This window comes from Leuciscus leuciscus (assembly GCF_965113295.1).
Source record: "Leuciscus leuciscus genome assembly, chromosome: 8".
In the NCBI taxonomy this organism is placed as follows: Eukaryota; Metazoa; Chordata; class Actinopteri; order Cypriniformes; family Leuciscidae; genus Leuciscus; species Leuciscus leuciscus.
Window position 1 is genome coordinate 11,384,598 of NC_138732.1, and position 17,259 is coordinate 11,401,856.

At 36.6% G+C, this 17,259-nt stretch overlaps 2 protein-coding genes across 2 annotated transcripts in view; both read left to right on the top strand.

The window, feature by feature from the left end:
• Positions 1-3,452, top strand: part of rxfp1 (relaxin family peptide receptor 1) — a 78,483-nt gene extending 75,031 nt beyond the window's left edge. The window contains exon 18 of the mRNA XM_082177860.1: positions 962-3,452. Coding sequence (XP_082033986.1) covers positions 962-1,272 — 311 coding nt within the window. The 3' untranslated portion in view covers positions 1,273-3,452. The remainder of the gene's footprint in view (positions 1-961) is intronic.
• Positions 3,453-8,358: 4,906 nt separating this feature from the next.
• Positions 8,359-17,247, top strand: etfdh (electron transfer flavoprotein dehydrogenase). The gene is made up of 13 exons (XM_082177866.1): positions 8,359-8,512; positions 9,234-9,380; positions 10,716-10,945; positions 11,204-11,285; positions 11,464-11,582; positions 12,462-12,539; positions 12,821-12,967; positions 14,088-14,228; positions 15,324-15,467; positions 15,546-15,714; positions 15,812-15,994; positions 16,334-16,555; positions 16,707-17,247. The coding sequence occupies exons 1-13, from the start codon at positions 8,482-8,484 to the stop codon at positions 16,868-16,870; spliced, it is 1,857 nt and encodes a 618-aa protein (XP_082033992.1). The 5' UTR covers positions 8,359-8,481; the 3' UTR covers positions 16,871-17,247.
• Positions 17,248-17,259: the final 12 nt, after the last annotated feature.

Sequence of the window (17,259 nt, forward strand, 5' to 3'; positions counted from 1 at the left end):
CAGGTAAAAGAAGAGCTTATTGATGCAGTTCAGTCTGTCTGATATTTTATTCCATCCGTTACTCCTGATCGGAGGCTGCCGTAAATACGTAGAGTTACGCTTCAACTAAGTTTAATGGTGCAACTCAAAAATATTTAGAAGTGCGTAAGTCGTAACTTAGTGTCCATTTACGTCAAAACTAGGCTAAGTTATAACTTAAGCACAGCTGGTGCAACCGGCCCCAGTTGTATTATCTTGTGAAGTTAAAGTGCATGAGAATGACTGTAGATTGCATGAACATGTGGGAGAGTCAGAGACATGGTGTGTGTGTGTGCACTGTGCAGTGTAAGCTTCAATGCATATGTTGACTAACGATTCGCTTTACAGTACATTCCATTTTAAATAGAAACCAGACATTCCTCTGGTAATGTTAGCAGCATATAAAACCCAACCCAAAAAAGCCGGAATGAAGACCATCTCTCCAGAAAATTGTCTTTCTTTCCTATGTCTCGACATAAAAAAAATATTAACAAAAATATTTCCCCGTGAATTAAACAACAACGGGGAAAAAGCCAAGTAATTTCCGAGTCTACACGAACTACAAGTGTGAACACATCCTACAGATTTTGAACTGCATGAGGGTAAATAATGACAGATTATTTAAATTTTTTGTTTGGATGAACTTTGCCTTCAAAGTATGTTCGATATTCAAATACATTTAACATTCACATAATATTCAACAATGGCTGGGCAAATGACACTGTGTTTCACTATGATTACTTCAATGGAATATTATAGTTTTTGTTCCCATCTCTCTTTGAATTATAGTTCCAGAGATAATTCATAGCCAGTTGAGAAGTGGACTGCCTTGTTGAAAAGGATTTTTCAAAGAAAAGCAATCAGCAAAAAAAAAAACATGAGATTTCAACACCCTATGCATAATTTTCCTCCCCATTACTCTTCTGAATTGAACCCTCTGCAGGAACCATCAGCTCGTGGGTCGTCATCTTCATTCTGCCGATCAACAGCGCTCTGAACCCCATCTTGTACACGCTGACCACACGGCCCTTTAAAGAGACACTGCTTCAGGTGTGGTCCAACTACAGGCAGAGGAGACCCCTGCTCAGCAGCCATCCGCCTCATCTACCTTCCTTTACCTGGCAGGAAATGTGGCCTCTGCAGGAAAACAGCCAAACCCTTTGCTCTCCGGACTACCTGGCACACCCGTCTGAAATGTCACACAACTCCGGGACCACCCAGTTACTTCACGTGGAGGGGCCGAACGGGACATGAGGTGGTCTGATATGGTCCTGCCATCTGCATCCGACAGCACATACATTTATAAAAAAAAAAATGTTGTATGTTTGTGGATGTCTCCATGCAAGGATAATAATGATGCACTGCGTGTGTGTGTGTGTGTGTGTGTGTGTGTGTGTGTGTGTGTGTGTGTGTGTGTGTGTTAATGACAAAAAGAAACGAAGACAGAGAGCAAGATGTTTGCCACCCCTGCTGGTTTATGCTGGTTTGTGCTGGTCTAGCTGGTTTATCAAGGGAGAACTGCTGGTCAAAGGGATTGTTCAGTCAAAAATTATAATTCTGACATCATTTACTCAGCCTCATGTCATTCCAACTCGTTTGATTTTCTTTCTTCTGCAGAACACAAAAGAATATTTTGTGTGTGTTTTTGTCCATACAATGAATGCCATTTGGGTCCAAAACAGGGCTTTTATAGTTAACTAAACTAAAACTAAGCCTATAAAAAAAAAAAAACATTTGTTACTTGATTTTGTAACAATGTTTTGTACGCATACCTATTGACTGAACTCGTAATACACATGTGCACGCCATCAGCGTTCTCAGGGGTTCGCGTTTTTGAAAGTTTGCGCAGAAAGAACTTAAGAGTTTTCTGTTAAAACGGTGGCGTGTTAGCAGCCCCTAAGTTAATAACTAATGATCGTTAGACGGAAGTGAATCAATCAAAACTAACTTTAGCTGGACAATAACTTTATTCTAGAGCTGCTATAAAGCCAAAACAATCTCTGTTACTTTATTTTCCTATTATCAATGTAAAGCCGCTTTGTTAAATCTACATTGTTAAAAGCGCTGTATAAATGAAGATGACTTGACTTGACTTGAAATAAGATAAACGTTAACTGAATAAAATACAACAAAAATTAAGCTGATTTCAGATAGTTTCCAATGCAAAATGTATCATCATCATTTAGCTCATCTTGATGTACTAAAATAACTAAAACGGAAATAAAATTAATCTAAAGTTTTTTTTTTATTCAAATCTATATAAACTTTTTTTTTTTTTACTATTAAAATGACAACAAAACTTGATTGCTAACATTTTAACTAAATTAAAATGGATTGTATGAAAATTAAAAAAGTTTTAAGCTCAAAAAAGGATATAAAAGTAGCATGTTGGATAAAACCATTGGAGCGCTGAAACTTTTGGACCCCACTGACTTTCATTGTATAGGCAAAAACAGCTGAAAAGCAAGAACATCGTATAAGTTTGTAACAACATGGAGGTTAGTAAATGATGACAGCATCAGCACACCAGCATCCAAAATACAACATGCCAGCAAAGCGGATCTTTTCAACAGGGACATAACAGCACAATTCATCTGATTGTATTGTATTGATAAGCCATTGATAAGGCTCAATCAGTTTGTTTACAAGTAGTGACTCATGCAGGGTCTTAAAAGACATGGCTGATTAATAAAAGTGTTTACTTAGTGTTTTACCATCAGCCTGTGTTATACATTCGACTTTTGCCCCTGTCTGTTGTATTGATTGACATCTTGTCTTTTCAATGTGGTGTGCAGCAATTCAGTGTTTAAAACGTGTTTCTTGTCCATCTGAAAATGTGTGTAGCATGTAAATGACTGCTGCTTTTTGTACAAAATGTAAATATATATTGTATAGAATTATTTTTATCTAGCCAAAGATGTTGTAGGAGCTCCTTGGTTTCCATAGGACATATCATTACTTATACTGTGAGGTGCAAAGGCAGTCCTGGTGTTTTAATTAGAGACATCTGTCAGTCATTTTAATTGTCTTTCTCTTTCAAAGCCACAGGAGGAACAAAGTGATAATATCAAATCTGTTACCTTGTTTTTATTCTTGGATCATTAGAAGGTCTAGTTCACAGATTTTATTGAAATAACTCACTTTACAAATAGAAACCCATGCATTATATTTGGTCATCCTTATTTTAATATTTTAATCTGAAACTTTCTGCCTGCACGCACAATGCCATCTTCATTCAGGGAGTTATACATAAAGATGTAGTGGGATGAATTTCACGTCAAGAGGTTATATTTCAGGTTATATTTCAGGCTATATTTCAACCCAAAAATTGAAATAAAGAAATAAGAAATTATATTTTGTTTTATGAAAATACCATTAAAGCCATATTTAGGACATTAAAGAATTTTTGCCCTGTGCCATTTAAACACATTTTCTGCCCAAATTCTCATTACCATAAAGCAAAAAAAAAAAAAAAATATATATATATATATATATATATATACACAATAATAATAATCTAATTGTAATTACTATAATATAATAAAAAAAAAAATTGATTTAAATAGTAAAGTGTTCAAAAATATAGTATTTAGTGTATTATATTTAATGATGCAGATTTTAATTGTAAAAAAAAAAAAAAAAAATTGGAGTGAAATATGACCTGACATGTTTTAGTGAGTAACCCAGATGCTATTTGATTGATATAATAATTAAGACCTCTAAGCAGTTCATGGACTTAAGGGTTTTATGTTGGATGACTTTGCATAGGGGACACGTTTAAAAGAGCTGTCGCCTAATTATTAATAAAACACCATTAGTGCTCCTCTCTTACATGTGGAAGTGTATAATTTACATCTGTGATCATTTACAAATATTGTTTTCTGATGTTGCCAACCCACCAAATGAAGAGGATATTTTCATGTTTCCCTCGAGAAAGTCCTGTTTTTCTGACAAGTATTTCAAAGAGACTACCTTTCATTTTATGAATGTAAAGATGACAAATAAAGTAATAATAATAATAAACATTCCTGGCATTTCACTGTTCGATTGCAATGCTTCCTCATCTCACTATATCAGAAAGTGTTTGTCAGTCATGAAGCTGTTATATATTGCTTTGTGCAAAACTCACCTGTCGGTAATGATTCACAGGTGGGAGAATGTACTGGGTGTCAAGAAGTATGATATAAGGATGTGATTCACTCATTCCAATGGTGATATCTCTATTTTTAATAGCCTAACATACATTCTTTCTCCTACATACATTCTGTGCTTCACTAATCATCACTGTTTCTAGTAATAACAATTTATTTATTTATTTTATTATATATATATATATATATATATATATATATATATATATATATATATGGGTTATCACATTCCAGAATTTAATTTTCTTCTATGAGGTGGGAAAGAGTATGTGAGCATCACACTAAACACGACACAGACTGTTGCAAAAGATAAATAAATATCAGCAGCTATTCAGTGTTTAAAATACTTTTTCTGTTAATCAGGAAATGTTTCTTGTCCATCTGAAAATGTATGTATAGCATGTTAACGACTGCTGCTTTTTGAACAAAATGTAGCCTAAATATATTATATAGTATAATTTTTATCTAGCCAATCGTGTTTAAGCAGCATTCAGGTTCTTAACAGATATTGTAGGAGCTCTTTGATTTCCATAGGACATATCATTCTATGAGGTGCAAAGGCAGTCCTGGTGTTTTAATTTGAGACATCTGTCAGTCATTTTAATTATCTTTCTCTTTCAAAGCCACAGGAGGAACAAAGGGATAATGTCCACTCTGTGTATTTTTGGATTATCAGAAGTTCACAGAGTTTACACAGTTTAAAACCGGGACAATCAATTTCACGGCCACCTAGCTAGTCCATTAAAAGCCCTGAGCAGACCGAACCAGATACACACACAAATAAATTTAAAGTCCTTAAATAGAGAACAAGCAGTTCCACAATTCCTGCAGGATTGTTTTCTTGGGGGAGCCTGAATCAATAACTTCAATATCCTGCATTTATTGCATTTTATTTTTTAATTTTCCATTTGACCTTAAAACTATACATCAAAAACCCACATAGTAAAGTGTGCACAGTTATTAAGCACATGTTATCCATTTTACTGAACATCTTTATTACCTTGAATCAACAACGGTTTATTAAAACCTGCCGACTGACAGTCCACCTACTGGCCGGAAAAGATAATTAGGGCTTTAAAACTTTATTTTCTCTTTTTCATCACCACCACTAGGCTGGGGCAAATAAAGTGAAATAATTTATATTAAAATCGATATTATTTGACATCTATTACATGAGATCTTCAAAAAGATCAGGGGCTTTCGACATTAATCTTAATGCACCAAACTACTCACCAATACAAGGGAACAATGTATGTTGTTGTCTTCTGAGCTATTCTGGGTTGTGTTTGAAGTCTTTTGCTTCATATGGAATAATTCACTGAAAATTATCCCATAATTTACTCACCCTCAAGCCATCCAAGGTCTAGGCCTATATGACTTTCTTCTTTCAGCCGAACACAGTCACATTATAATCGCTGAAGCTGTTGATGAAGAGCTGAATATGATCGCAACCGAGATGTAATTCCTCAGTATTCCTCAAATGTAAAATTGTATCTGTACATCAGCATCGGGGGAATAACATTATAATCTCGTTCACGGTAGAGAAAGCTGATTACATGCACACAGGGAAAGTAACCGTGAAGACATTGAATTAAATGTAAACACAGCTTTTGTGTCTTTATCGGCTTTTCCGCATATGTACTGGCCTTGATAATCATATACTTGCCGCTTGCTCAATTTTTGTAAATCTAATTTTGTGAATGAATGACTCTCTCAGCCATTGCTCTGGTCTTCGTCAACAGCCGCTTGCACCCCCTGCTGGTGAGACCGACTAACAGATGGAGATTACGAATCAGTACTCTACTGCTATCCCTGCAGTTCCCGGATGTGCAATGTTACATTTTCTGTCGAATTTGACCCACTGAATTTGTAAAAGCGAATTTGTAGTGAAATAAAATGTATCGAAGATTCCCTGTCGAATATAATAGGTTATAGAGACCAAATATTTTTGGAAATGAAGTCTGAAAGGTGAATATGGATTATATAATTTTTAATAATGAAAATGTGTGTGAAATATTTTGAATTTAAATATCCACATGCTTAAATATACGACCATGTTGAATTTCAGCCCATGAAAATGCAAGCCCTAAAAAATGCATTAAAATGCAATCATGGTTAATTCAATGCATTTTTTATTTTTTTATTAGTGCAATTCAACAAGCGTTTTTGTTACAAATACACTTGCCATTAATTTTCTTCCATTCCTCGTTTCATCAGAAGTACAACTTAGTTTTCTACTATAACGGTGCATTCACACAGGGTGTCCGCGTTAAAGGGTTAGTTCACCCAAAAATGAAAATTCTGTCAGTAATCACTCACCCTCATGTTGTTCCCGTAAGACTTTCGTTTATATTCGGAACACAAATTAAGATATTTTTAATGAAATCTGAGAGGTGGGAGAAGCTTGTAAACAGACAGTGTAGCGCTTCCGGTGTGGTGATGTTCTAAGACCGAGCGAAGACATCCTCTCAGTTCTCACGCATGCCCTGCGCTCTTGTGAACTCACGTCAGAGGCCCACACGGAAGAAAATGAATAGTTGAATAAAGTTATTTTTGTTTTTTTTTGCATACAAAAAGTATTCTCGTCGCTTGATAAACTTAAGGTTGAGCCACTTGGACTATTTTAACGATGTCTTTAACTTTCTGGGCTGGCAGATGCAATTACCAAGCAGCCTATGAAGAAGTGAGACAGCTCTCGGATTTCATCAAAAATATTTTAATTTGTGTTCCGAAGATGAACGAAAGTCTTACGGGGTTGGAACAACATGAGGGTGAGTAATTACTGACATAAATTTTCATTTTTGGGTGAACTAACCCTTTAACACTTCTCATTTACTTTGAATGGGTGACGTCATGCATTGCCGAACTGAATTTTGGGTTCCATTGCTCACATCACTGACGATGCTTGCGGCATAAGTTGAAAATTTTTCAACTTTACAAGCGCTAACGCAGGCGTCAGCCAATCAAATTGCCTTATGCAAATTCCCTAGCGCAGATGCTAGCCAATTGCATTCATGCAACACCGGAAAGTAATGTGATTGGCTGTTGGTGAATGGTGACGGTCGCGTCAGCACAAGCTTCAGACACGCCCTCCGTCAAACGTCAGCGACGGAAAGTTCGCTTTGGCAAGCTGTTTCGAACTCCCAAAACGATCTCCAAACAAAGTTTGTTTTGGCCTAATTTTGTTCGAATTGACATCACATCATCACACACGTGCGTGTGTCCGTTAAGTCCATGAGACCTTATAGGGTGTCCCATTTGTCATTTTAGGTTTGAGAAGGGTACTCACGAGCGCCCCCTTTGAGGTCGATATGCGCCCTCGATGCCCTTCTTCCCGCCAGTCAAAGTGGCGTTATGTCACGAAAGTGCGGACTTGTAGGAAGACCGCGAGTGCTTAGGGGGCCATTTGGGACAGGGCCTCTAGGCTAATATTGCCCACAACCCATTTCGCTTTGGTGGAGGATGCGGTAAAGAACTACAAACACGTATAAAAAGTGTTAAAAATATACATGGCATGGCATGGTTTACAGAGGTATAGATAAAGTTGTTTGAGTGACTAATAATCAACATTTAACATGACATTTTTTTTTATGTAATGTTATTTGTGTTATTTGTGTGTCAAAATGATTGACAGGCCAGTTTGACAGGATGCGCGTAATGTGACATAGCATCCTTTAAAGACACAATTTTACGACGTGACAGAAGGCTATGTCCCAACGCTTGTCTAGCCTACTCTTCTGCTACACACTTGCTAAAGTATTTACTTTTTCTTCACAAAAAGATTAGGGCACATGAGTTAATATTTTTTTTAATAAACACTGCAATATTCAATAGAAATAAGGTAAGGTTAATTTGCATTAAAAAATTTTTTGTCACAATGCAAAAACAAATCTGTAATGGTCCCCAAAATAGGCTTCTTCATTATTTTTATTTTATTGTATTTTAATTTTAATTTGATTTTTTTTTATCTTATTTTTACACTCTCTGATATCAGATTGTAGAGCGCCTCCTGCGGTCGAAATTAAACGTTTGCCTGAAAGCTAAACAGAATGACAGTTATGCCACGCTATCCTGAACACGTTGTAACTCTTATCCATATGAGCTCATGATCAGCAGTCATTCCCGGTTTTTCCGGCGCGTTTTTCTGACGTCATTCTGACCTGCGCAATAGACGCGCTGCTCAACTACACGTTTGTTATGACACCTATTTTGTAACAGGGTAAACAGGGGTGATATTTGTTTGTCCACACTTAACCTGGAAAACCACGGGAAGCACTTGTCCAGAGCCACAGCTGCACATTCAGCTCCGTAAATGTTTCCAGCCTGTAGATATTCCCTCCAAGGTACTGTCACACTTTCCCTACCATGTAAGTTAGCCTGAACGCTAGCAGAACGTTGTAAACCTTTTATTCTGTTAACCCGAAAGCATGTTTACTGTCCTGTTAAGTTGTTATTATCCATGTATGCACGGGACATGCCATGTTTCGTGTTTTAAACTATAGGTTTATTCGTCTAGCTAGCTAAAACAACCCTGATCAGTACACAGGGAAAGTAGGGCAAAGGTCACTCGAATATTGGTCAGATGTGTCCTTTTGTCTGAAGTGAACAGTTTGATAACGAGTTCCTGCATTTAAACATATGCATGAAACAGAATTTTGTGAGCAAAAAAATACAGCTTATAAGTCTGTCTGCTTCTTTTAGATAAGTAATTTACCTTAGTTGGCCTGTTACTTAAGAGTGGATTTTGTAACAGCTTATCCTGTTATACAAAGTTGATCCATTTATTTTGAATGCGCAATATACAGTATATACACAGTGTGTTTGTAAAACTGTACTATGGGGTAATTCAATATGTAAAGTCACCATGAAATCAAAATTGAATTTTTTTGTGGAATATTGCAGTATTTATTATAAATGATTTATCAGTGCACATATATTTTTTTCCACGTGCCCTTGTAATTTTTTGTGAAAATAACTTCCTCCCTCTCTCAGCGACATGTCTTCTCTTCTCTGATGGCCTGTTTATTGGAGCGAGGGCAAAACAACCTGTTTTTTTCTTTGCAGCATGGAGGTGTATACATGCACTAAAGGCGGTTCAAGCGGAGCATGTCGCACCTCAGTTGTACTCCTCACGGTGTTCCTCCTCATCTGTGCCACGAATTACCACTCATTACACAGTGTACCCCAGAGATAAGGACCCACGATGGGAAGGTCAGTTCTGTGATATGTTATCTCATCAATTTAGCCTTTAGAGGTGACAGTGAACACAGAGGCTGGAGAAGTTTTGCCACATGCTGAGGAGAGAGATGAAGATTATACATTGTTTTTGGGTGGAACATAAAGAAATTCAGAATGCATTTTATTTACTGGTCGGCAAAACCTTGGAATTTATGAGAGAATTAAAACATTGGTCACACTGTATAATTAGGTGACCTTAACTACTGTGTGCTAATATTAAATACTTACAAGACTATGGATTTAAATGTTGTTCTGGAAAATTCCCACATTTTCTGCTGAGTTTGAGGTATGTTTAGGGTTAGGATTAGGGGGTAGAATTGGGCTCAGGGGTAAGGGTTTGGGTTACGGTTAGGGGTAAAGTTAACAAAGTACAAATATTAATTAAATGAAAGTATTTTAAATGTAATTACAATGCACCAACATAATGTACTTAATACGTATATTGTATCAAATGGTAAGTGCATATTAATTAAGGCCACCTAATGTAAAGTGTAACCAAAAAGTTTTTAGGCCTGTAGAGCCCAATTTACACCGTGCCGACAGACGGCAACAGACACTTGGTCTGGTTTTGTCGGATCAGTGTGTTACCCCCTGTCAGAGTCTGTTGCCGTCTTGTCAGAGCTGGATTTGGCCGATTAAACATGCTGATTTGGGATTTGAATGTTGGAGAAGTGACATGCTGTAATCTGGTGACTCTCAGCGTTGTTCTGCGTCTGTCAGTGTGAAAAACAGTGTGAATTGTCCTTAAAAGACAGAAATAAATGGTATCAAAATATTTTCATTATATAGCTATAGATAGTTATTGGTATTTGTGAGTCATTGTGTAAAGTAAAATTGCCCACAAGCCAGCATTATATCAGTTAAGTGCCAAACTGAAGACATTTCTAAACTATAATATTTTAATACAATTACTTTGTACTTAATACGGTGTCTACACCAGACGCAAGCTTCGCGATGAAAGCAAACAGAACCCATTATAATCCATTATAAACAGTGATGCTGTCCACACTGGATGCGGCGCCCCGTTCTATTTCTGACGTACTTCACGACGTGAGTCCGGTGTAGACACGGTGTAAGATTATGTTTTTGACAGTAAAGAATCTGTACTAGAATTTGTGTCTTAATGCATGCACACTGATAAAAATTATTTATAAAGTTTTTTGCCTTGGAAGTCAGTATGAGAGTAATAATATTGAGTTTACTAATAAATGTGTGTATATAGTAAATAATAAACAATTCTCTATTGTATTAAAAAGAGGCTCAGATGATTGTGATTGACACTGTGATTGTCTGTTTTCATATTTACAGGGGTGGAAATGGAACGGTTCGCTGATGAGGCAGACGTTGTCATTGTTGGTGCCGGTCCAGCCGGCCTGTCAGCAGCCATTCGGCTGAAGCAGCTGGCCAATCAGCATGAGAAAGAGCTGCGGGTTTGTGTAGTGGAGAAGGCGTCTCAGATCGGAGCACACACGTTGTCTGGAGCTTGTCTAGAGGTCTCTTCACTCAATGAGCTTATTCCAGACTGGAAGGAGAGAGGGGTACAAACAAATAAACACATGCATACTGTCCCAATTGGGATCTGTGAACTTAACACTCAAAGAATTGCAAATGCTATATTGATTTTTTAAATGAAAAATAAACATGTATTAAAATGACTTTCAAAAATATGGAAAATATGTTGGCATTCTGGTTTACTATGATGTATTATGTGTTTTTATATGCATTTTCTGATTGTCTTGATGCAAAAAATTATATCCATGAAGGCCAAGACACTGATTTTGATTCATGTCTAACAGGCGCCACTGAACACTCCAGTTACAGAAGACAAATTTTCCATTTTGACAGAAAAATACCGCATTCCTGTTCCAATATTACCAGGTAGGAGATTGTCATTCTTGCATCTGGCTCAATTTAGAGAGTCATACAACTTCACACAATGTGACTTTCAAAATGTCAAAACTAATATATTAATGGTCTTCATGTGTCACAGTGTCCTAAAAGGTTTTCTTTTAGAGCTAGTCATATGGGTGCAATTAAATGCAAATTGTGAATGCAGGACTTCCAATGAATAACCATGGAAACTACTTAGTTCGTCTGGGGCATTTTGTACGCTGGCTTGGGGAGCAGGCAGAGGAGCTGGGAGTGGAGCTGTATCCAGGCTACGCGGCATCTGAGGTCAGAACGCCTTCCTTATCTGAATGCTTATATTAATGATGCAGTTAACTTTTATTAATTAGACCTGCTTTTGTACTGTAATTTCTTGTAATTTGTATTGTGAGTTATGTGCTTTACTTTTTAAAGATCTGGATTGGTAACAGAAAGGTTGTAGGTTCAAACCCCATAAGATGATCCATTCACTATAATCACTGGCCCTGGAATAAGTTACTTAACTTCAGTACTGTTGTTCCTGTTGTAAGCAGGTTTTCCATGGTCATGGAAAACTTGGAAATATCAGGAAATTTAAAAATGGTGATTTAAAAATATTCATGGAAAAGTCTGTGACATGTACATTTGTGTAGTTATTCTCAGATTGTCTTGAAATACACTCTGTGACTGCAGTTTCTAATACATTTTTTAAAGAAAAAAAATACAGGAATCAAAAACCACTGAGGAAGTCATAGAATATAGGACGTTTATTGGTTAAAAGCAGAGGTAACACTTAATAAGGGTTCTGTAAGTTGCTGTAGATAAAAGTAATGATTTAAAACAATGTTTTCGCTGCTGCACTAAAAAGATGAAAAAAGAGAAGTCACTGTGAGATAGAAAGTCATAATTTTGAGATATTTGCAGTTATGAGATATGACGTCATATTGTGAGAGATAAAAATTCTCATTGAGAGATAAAAAGTTGCATTGTAAGACAAAGTTATAATAGTCACATTATGCCATATAAAGTTATAGTCACTATTATAATTAATAAAATCACAATTACCTTTTTTTCCCTTTTACCCGGAGGTAGGAACTTTTATAGAAATCGCTAAACAAGTAAATTGATTTCTTATTGTAACATCCTGTTGACTTATGTAAACTTTTGTGAATTTGTCTTTTACACCAGGTGCTGTTTCATGAGGATGGAAGTGTGAAAGGAATTGCAACCAATGATGTTGGCATATCTAAAGATGGGTCTCCAAAGGTTTGTCATCATCACCATAAGGTTTTATATATCAATGTACCTTCCAGAATAGAATATGCAATGGAAGATGGATGAAACAGTTTCACATTTCAAACACACCTTTTCGATTTATGTGATTTATATTCATAAGAAAAATGCTATAAAAGGCTAAATTACTTTCTGAACCACAGCGGAAGATGCACTGTAAGAAAAGTGTAATTCTGGTTAAAGTGATTCTGATGTGCAAAAAGCATATTTTGTTGCTATTACCACCACATTTCACGCTCTGTTAAACTCTCCAGGATGTGTTTGAGAGAGGCATGGAGCTCCACGCTAAGGTCACTCTGTTCGGGGAAGGCTGTCACGGGCACCTGGCCAAGCAACTCTACAAGCAGTTCAATCTCAGGGAGAACTGTGAGCCGCAGACATACGCTATTGGACTCAAAGAGGTACAAGAACTTGCTTGCTTGGGTGATGCTTTAAACTTGCATACATAAACATTTCCATGTTCAGTTTGATGTCCCCTTTCACTGACAATTGTAGTGATATCAGCTAGTTAATATTTGCACAAGGGGTCAGTGCTTTAATTTGAAAGCTTGAGCTCATTAGTCTCATCAGCATGTAGTGTTAATATTATTAATATTTTATATTGATATATGATACAGGGTTACGTTAAAGGGATACACTGATGTATTGACTAATAATCAGTATTGGTCGATACAAGCAATTATTTTTACTATCAGCCTTCGTAAGATTGATTAAAAACAGCCGATGATCAGGGCCGATTATATCCTGTCAATCAAAAGGATTAAAGTCTCAGCTTTCAAATTCTATAAATTTTATCAGGAATTTCAAACAATAAATGCCGTTCTGTTCTTAAATGCGACTTGACAGATCTCAGTAAGCGCAACTTATAGCACAAAAAAAGCATGAATGAACATCAGAAGGTATGTTGAAAGATACAGTACAACTTACAGAAATGTATCATGTCTTATGTAATCGCTCAATCAGTTTTTAACCGCAGAAAGATGTCAATAAAACAGCTTGTGAGCAATGTCACTTAAAGTTGCATTTAATTAAAGAAAGTTATCCAATGTTCACAGTTTGTTAGTTAGCTATAAAACACTATAGAGGAGCTTATTTACTGTTAATTATATGTAATGTATTATTGAATACATTTTTCATGAAGACAATTGTTAATGAAAACGAACTTGTGCAATTGAGTTGTGTACATTATTCCAGTTTTTATTTGAGTGTAATTATTAAATCTGAAAATAAATAGCAGTTGAATATAAAGGTTTGGGCTTTGTTGTTAATTTGAACCTCTAGTATTATAGTAATGTACCAACTGAGATGGTTATCTGTGTAGTTTACAGCATTAGTTGGGAGAGTAATTGGCTCTCGCTATTGGAGTTAAAACTTAGTATTGGTGCATCTCTTATGTTATTATATATAAATTGTTAATATTAAATGAGTAATAATAATTTCATTTTGTTTATTATATTATACACATTTAATACATAATTAACATTATTTAATATACTAAAATAAAAACACTGCTTTTTCTAGCTTTGGGTCATCGATGAGAAGAAGTGGCACCCAGGACGGACGGAGCACACGGTTGGCTGGCCTCTGAACAGGAACACATATGGAGGTTCCTTCCTGTACCACCTCAATGAGGGAGAACCACTGGTGGCCCTGGGCTTTGTTGTAAGTCATCTTGTTTCTGAACCTTCTGGGTCAAACCCTGATTGAAGTATTTCAATGGACTTGCAAGTGTCCTCTTTGAAGCCTTAATCTTAAAACTAAATGTTCTGGATTGATGTCTTTGTCAGAATGCTTTGATCTGTAGAGATATTACTGACCTCATTTATCATGTTCTTTCATGAGCTAAAATGATGCGCTAGAGTGTGAAAAGGCTTTGAACTTTGAAATTGTTCCTGGTTATGAGGACATTTCCTCATCCTGTTGATAATATAGCATATCAAAATGACTTTTTTTTTTCAATTCGCTTTTTAAAGAGGCATTTCATGGAATGCTTGTGATTCATAGAGACTAGTCTCAATTCCAGAAGTCTTGAGAAGTTCTGCGGTGATGACGGATACTCAGGATGGTACTTGTCTGATTGGTCACAGTTGTCTGGAGATACAATGCAGCGTTTGATTGACAGAACTATGTCAGATCTCATGATTGCTCTGAATTATTTTCCCTTAAGTATATTTCGCTTGCTAAACTGTTAGTAGTTAGTAGTACTGAGCAGTTTTGAGATATACCGTGTTGAAGATACACTACCGTTCAGAAGTCTGTGGTTAGTAGTTGTTTTTTTATTTTTTCATTAATAATTGTATTAATCAAGGATGCATTCAACTGATCACCATTGGCAAAAAGATATTCATAATGTTGCATAAGATTTCAAACTGCTGTACTTTTGAACTTTGTTCGTCAAAGAATCAAAATTTTCCATAAGCTTGATAATAAAAGGGAATTTTTTAATTCAAATATTTTAATTGATTTAAATTTTTTACAATGTTTAAATTGTAATAAAATTTTACTATTTTTACTGTATTTATTATCAAATAAATTCAGCTAGTGAGCTTAAGACTATTTTCAAAAACAGTGGTGTGTATGTCAGTTGATTTTGAATTGTGCATTCTCATCTTCAGTTTTTAATATTGCTGTATCCTCAAAGCCCCGTTGTTCAGCTCGTCTTAGCTGGCAACGGTAACTGAGGAGCGCGGAGCTTTGCGAAGGGTCAGTGCAGTTATTCTGCTTTGGTAAACTGCAAATGTCTGTTTGTCTCCTCAGGTAGGTTTGGACTACACTAATCCCTACCTGAGCCCGTTCAGGGAATTCCAGCGTTGGAAACATCACCCCTTGATAATGTCTACCCTGGAGGGTGGTAACAGGATAGCATATGGAGCCAGAGCCCTTAATGAAGGAGGTTTCCAGGCATGTCGGCGACTTGAAATTCTCAACATAAATGATATTCTTTTGTTTAACTTCTCACATCCATGATCTCCCCTCCAGTCGATTCCTAAACTGACCTTCCCAGGCGGCATGCTGATAGGGTGCAGTCCGGGCTTCATGAACGTGCCCAAGATCAAAGGCACACACACAGCCATGAAGAGTGGCATGTTGGCAGCCGAGACAGCCTTCGTGAAAATCACAGATGAGAATCTGCAGTCGGAAACAGCAGGTGGCCAACCCAGACATCTTTGCAAATTAGCTGAGGTGTAACTCAGAATATTAAAGGTGTCCTAGAGTATTTTTTTGTGTGCATTTTTCTCTGCTAGGTCTCTATATTCCTGAATATGAAGAAGCTTTTAAAAAGTCCTGGATCTGGAAGGAGTTGTATTCTGTGAGGAACATCCGACCGTCATTCCATAATTACTTTGGACTCTACGGAGGGATGGTATATACCGGAATCTTCTACTGGATTTTTAGAGGAAAAGAACCATGGACTCTGAAGCATAATGGTAAGAACTGAGAAGTGGTTGCTTGTTAATAACAAAAGCTTTTCCTTCAGATTATTGTATCAAAGACAACATTGCAAATAGATGCAAATTCATTATTCTGAGCTATAAAAGGTCATTAAACACAAAGATTATGGTAAAAAAAAATATTTTGAAAAGTTTAATTATGAACTAATTATTTTGATTATCATTGAATGGATTTATGGATATGAATGTGTTTGCATTATTAATGTAAATTATGTAAATGTGAATTTATTTAACTGATTGTATATATTTATTGAGCACAGGAAATGGGGAAAAGTGCATTTTATTTCTAATGGTGAACAAATGCTTGTCCTGTAGGTCTGGACTGTGCTCAGCTGAAGCCGGCGAAGGACTGTACACCCATTGAGTACCCAAAGCCTGATGGGAAGATCAGCTTTGATCTGTTGTCATCTGTTGCCTTGAGTGGGACTAATCATGAGCATGACCAGCCAGCCCATCTGACGCTCAAAAACGACAGTGTTCCAGTGGCCCAAAACCTTGCGATTTACGACGGTCCAGAGCAAAGGTTCTGTCCGGCTGGTATGTAACTGTTTCTGCTACACTTACCAATGGAAACTAAATGGTAACCCCTTTGTTAGACTTTTGGTTGCACACAATATCAACATGCTCCACAAGTTGATGAAAACATCTGGTGAACAAGCTGCCACATTTTATCCCTCCTGTCCCACAGGTGTGTATGAGTATGTTCCTCTTGAGACGGGTGATGGCATGAGATTACAGATTAACGCACAGAACTGCGTCCACTGCAAGACCTGCGATATAAAAGACCCCAGCCAGAACATCAACTGGGTTGTGCCTGAGGGCAGCGGGGGACCAGCATACAACGGCATGTGATTTCAGCATTACATATTTTTATTATTATCATCATTGGGGAACATTGCATAGGTTCATAATCAATGCTTTTAAAGATTTGAGAGTCCTTCTGATGTGCCTAAGGGACAGAATGTCCTCATATCCTGTGATATGAGCTTGAAGTGTAATTACATAAAGTGGCTTTGCATATTTCGGGTTTGATCAAATTGTATGTATTGAAAGAATTTTGCATATACCGTCTGTCTAAGGAATGTGTCATAAAAGACAAAGGAGCGTGTTGGATTGACAACCAGTTGACGTTTTAGCTCACCATGATGCGGTTAACTGTAAACTGACAAGTTTTGTATATATTGTCAAAGTTGGAAAACTAACTGGTAGAAATAAATTAATTGTTACAATCTGTTGGTTTG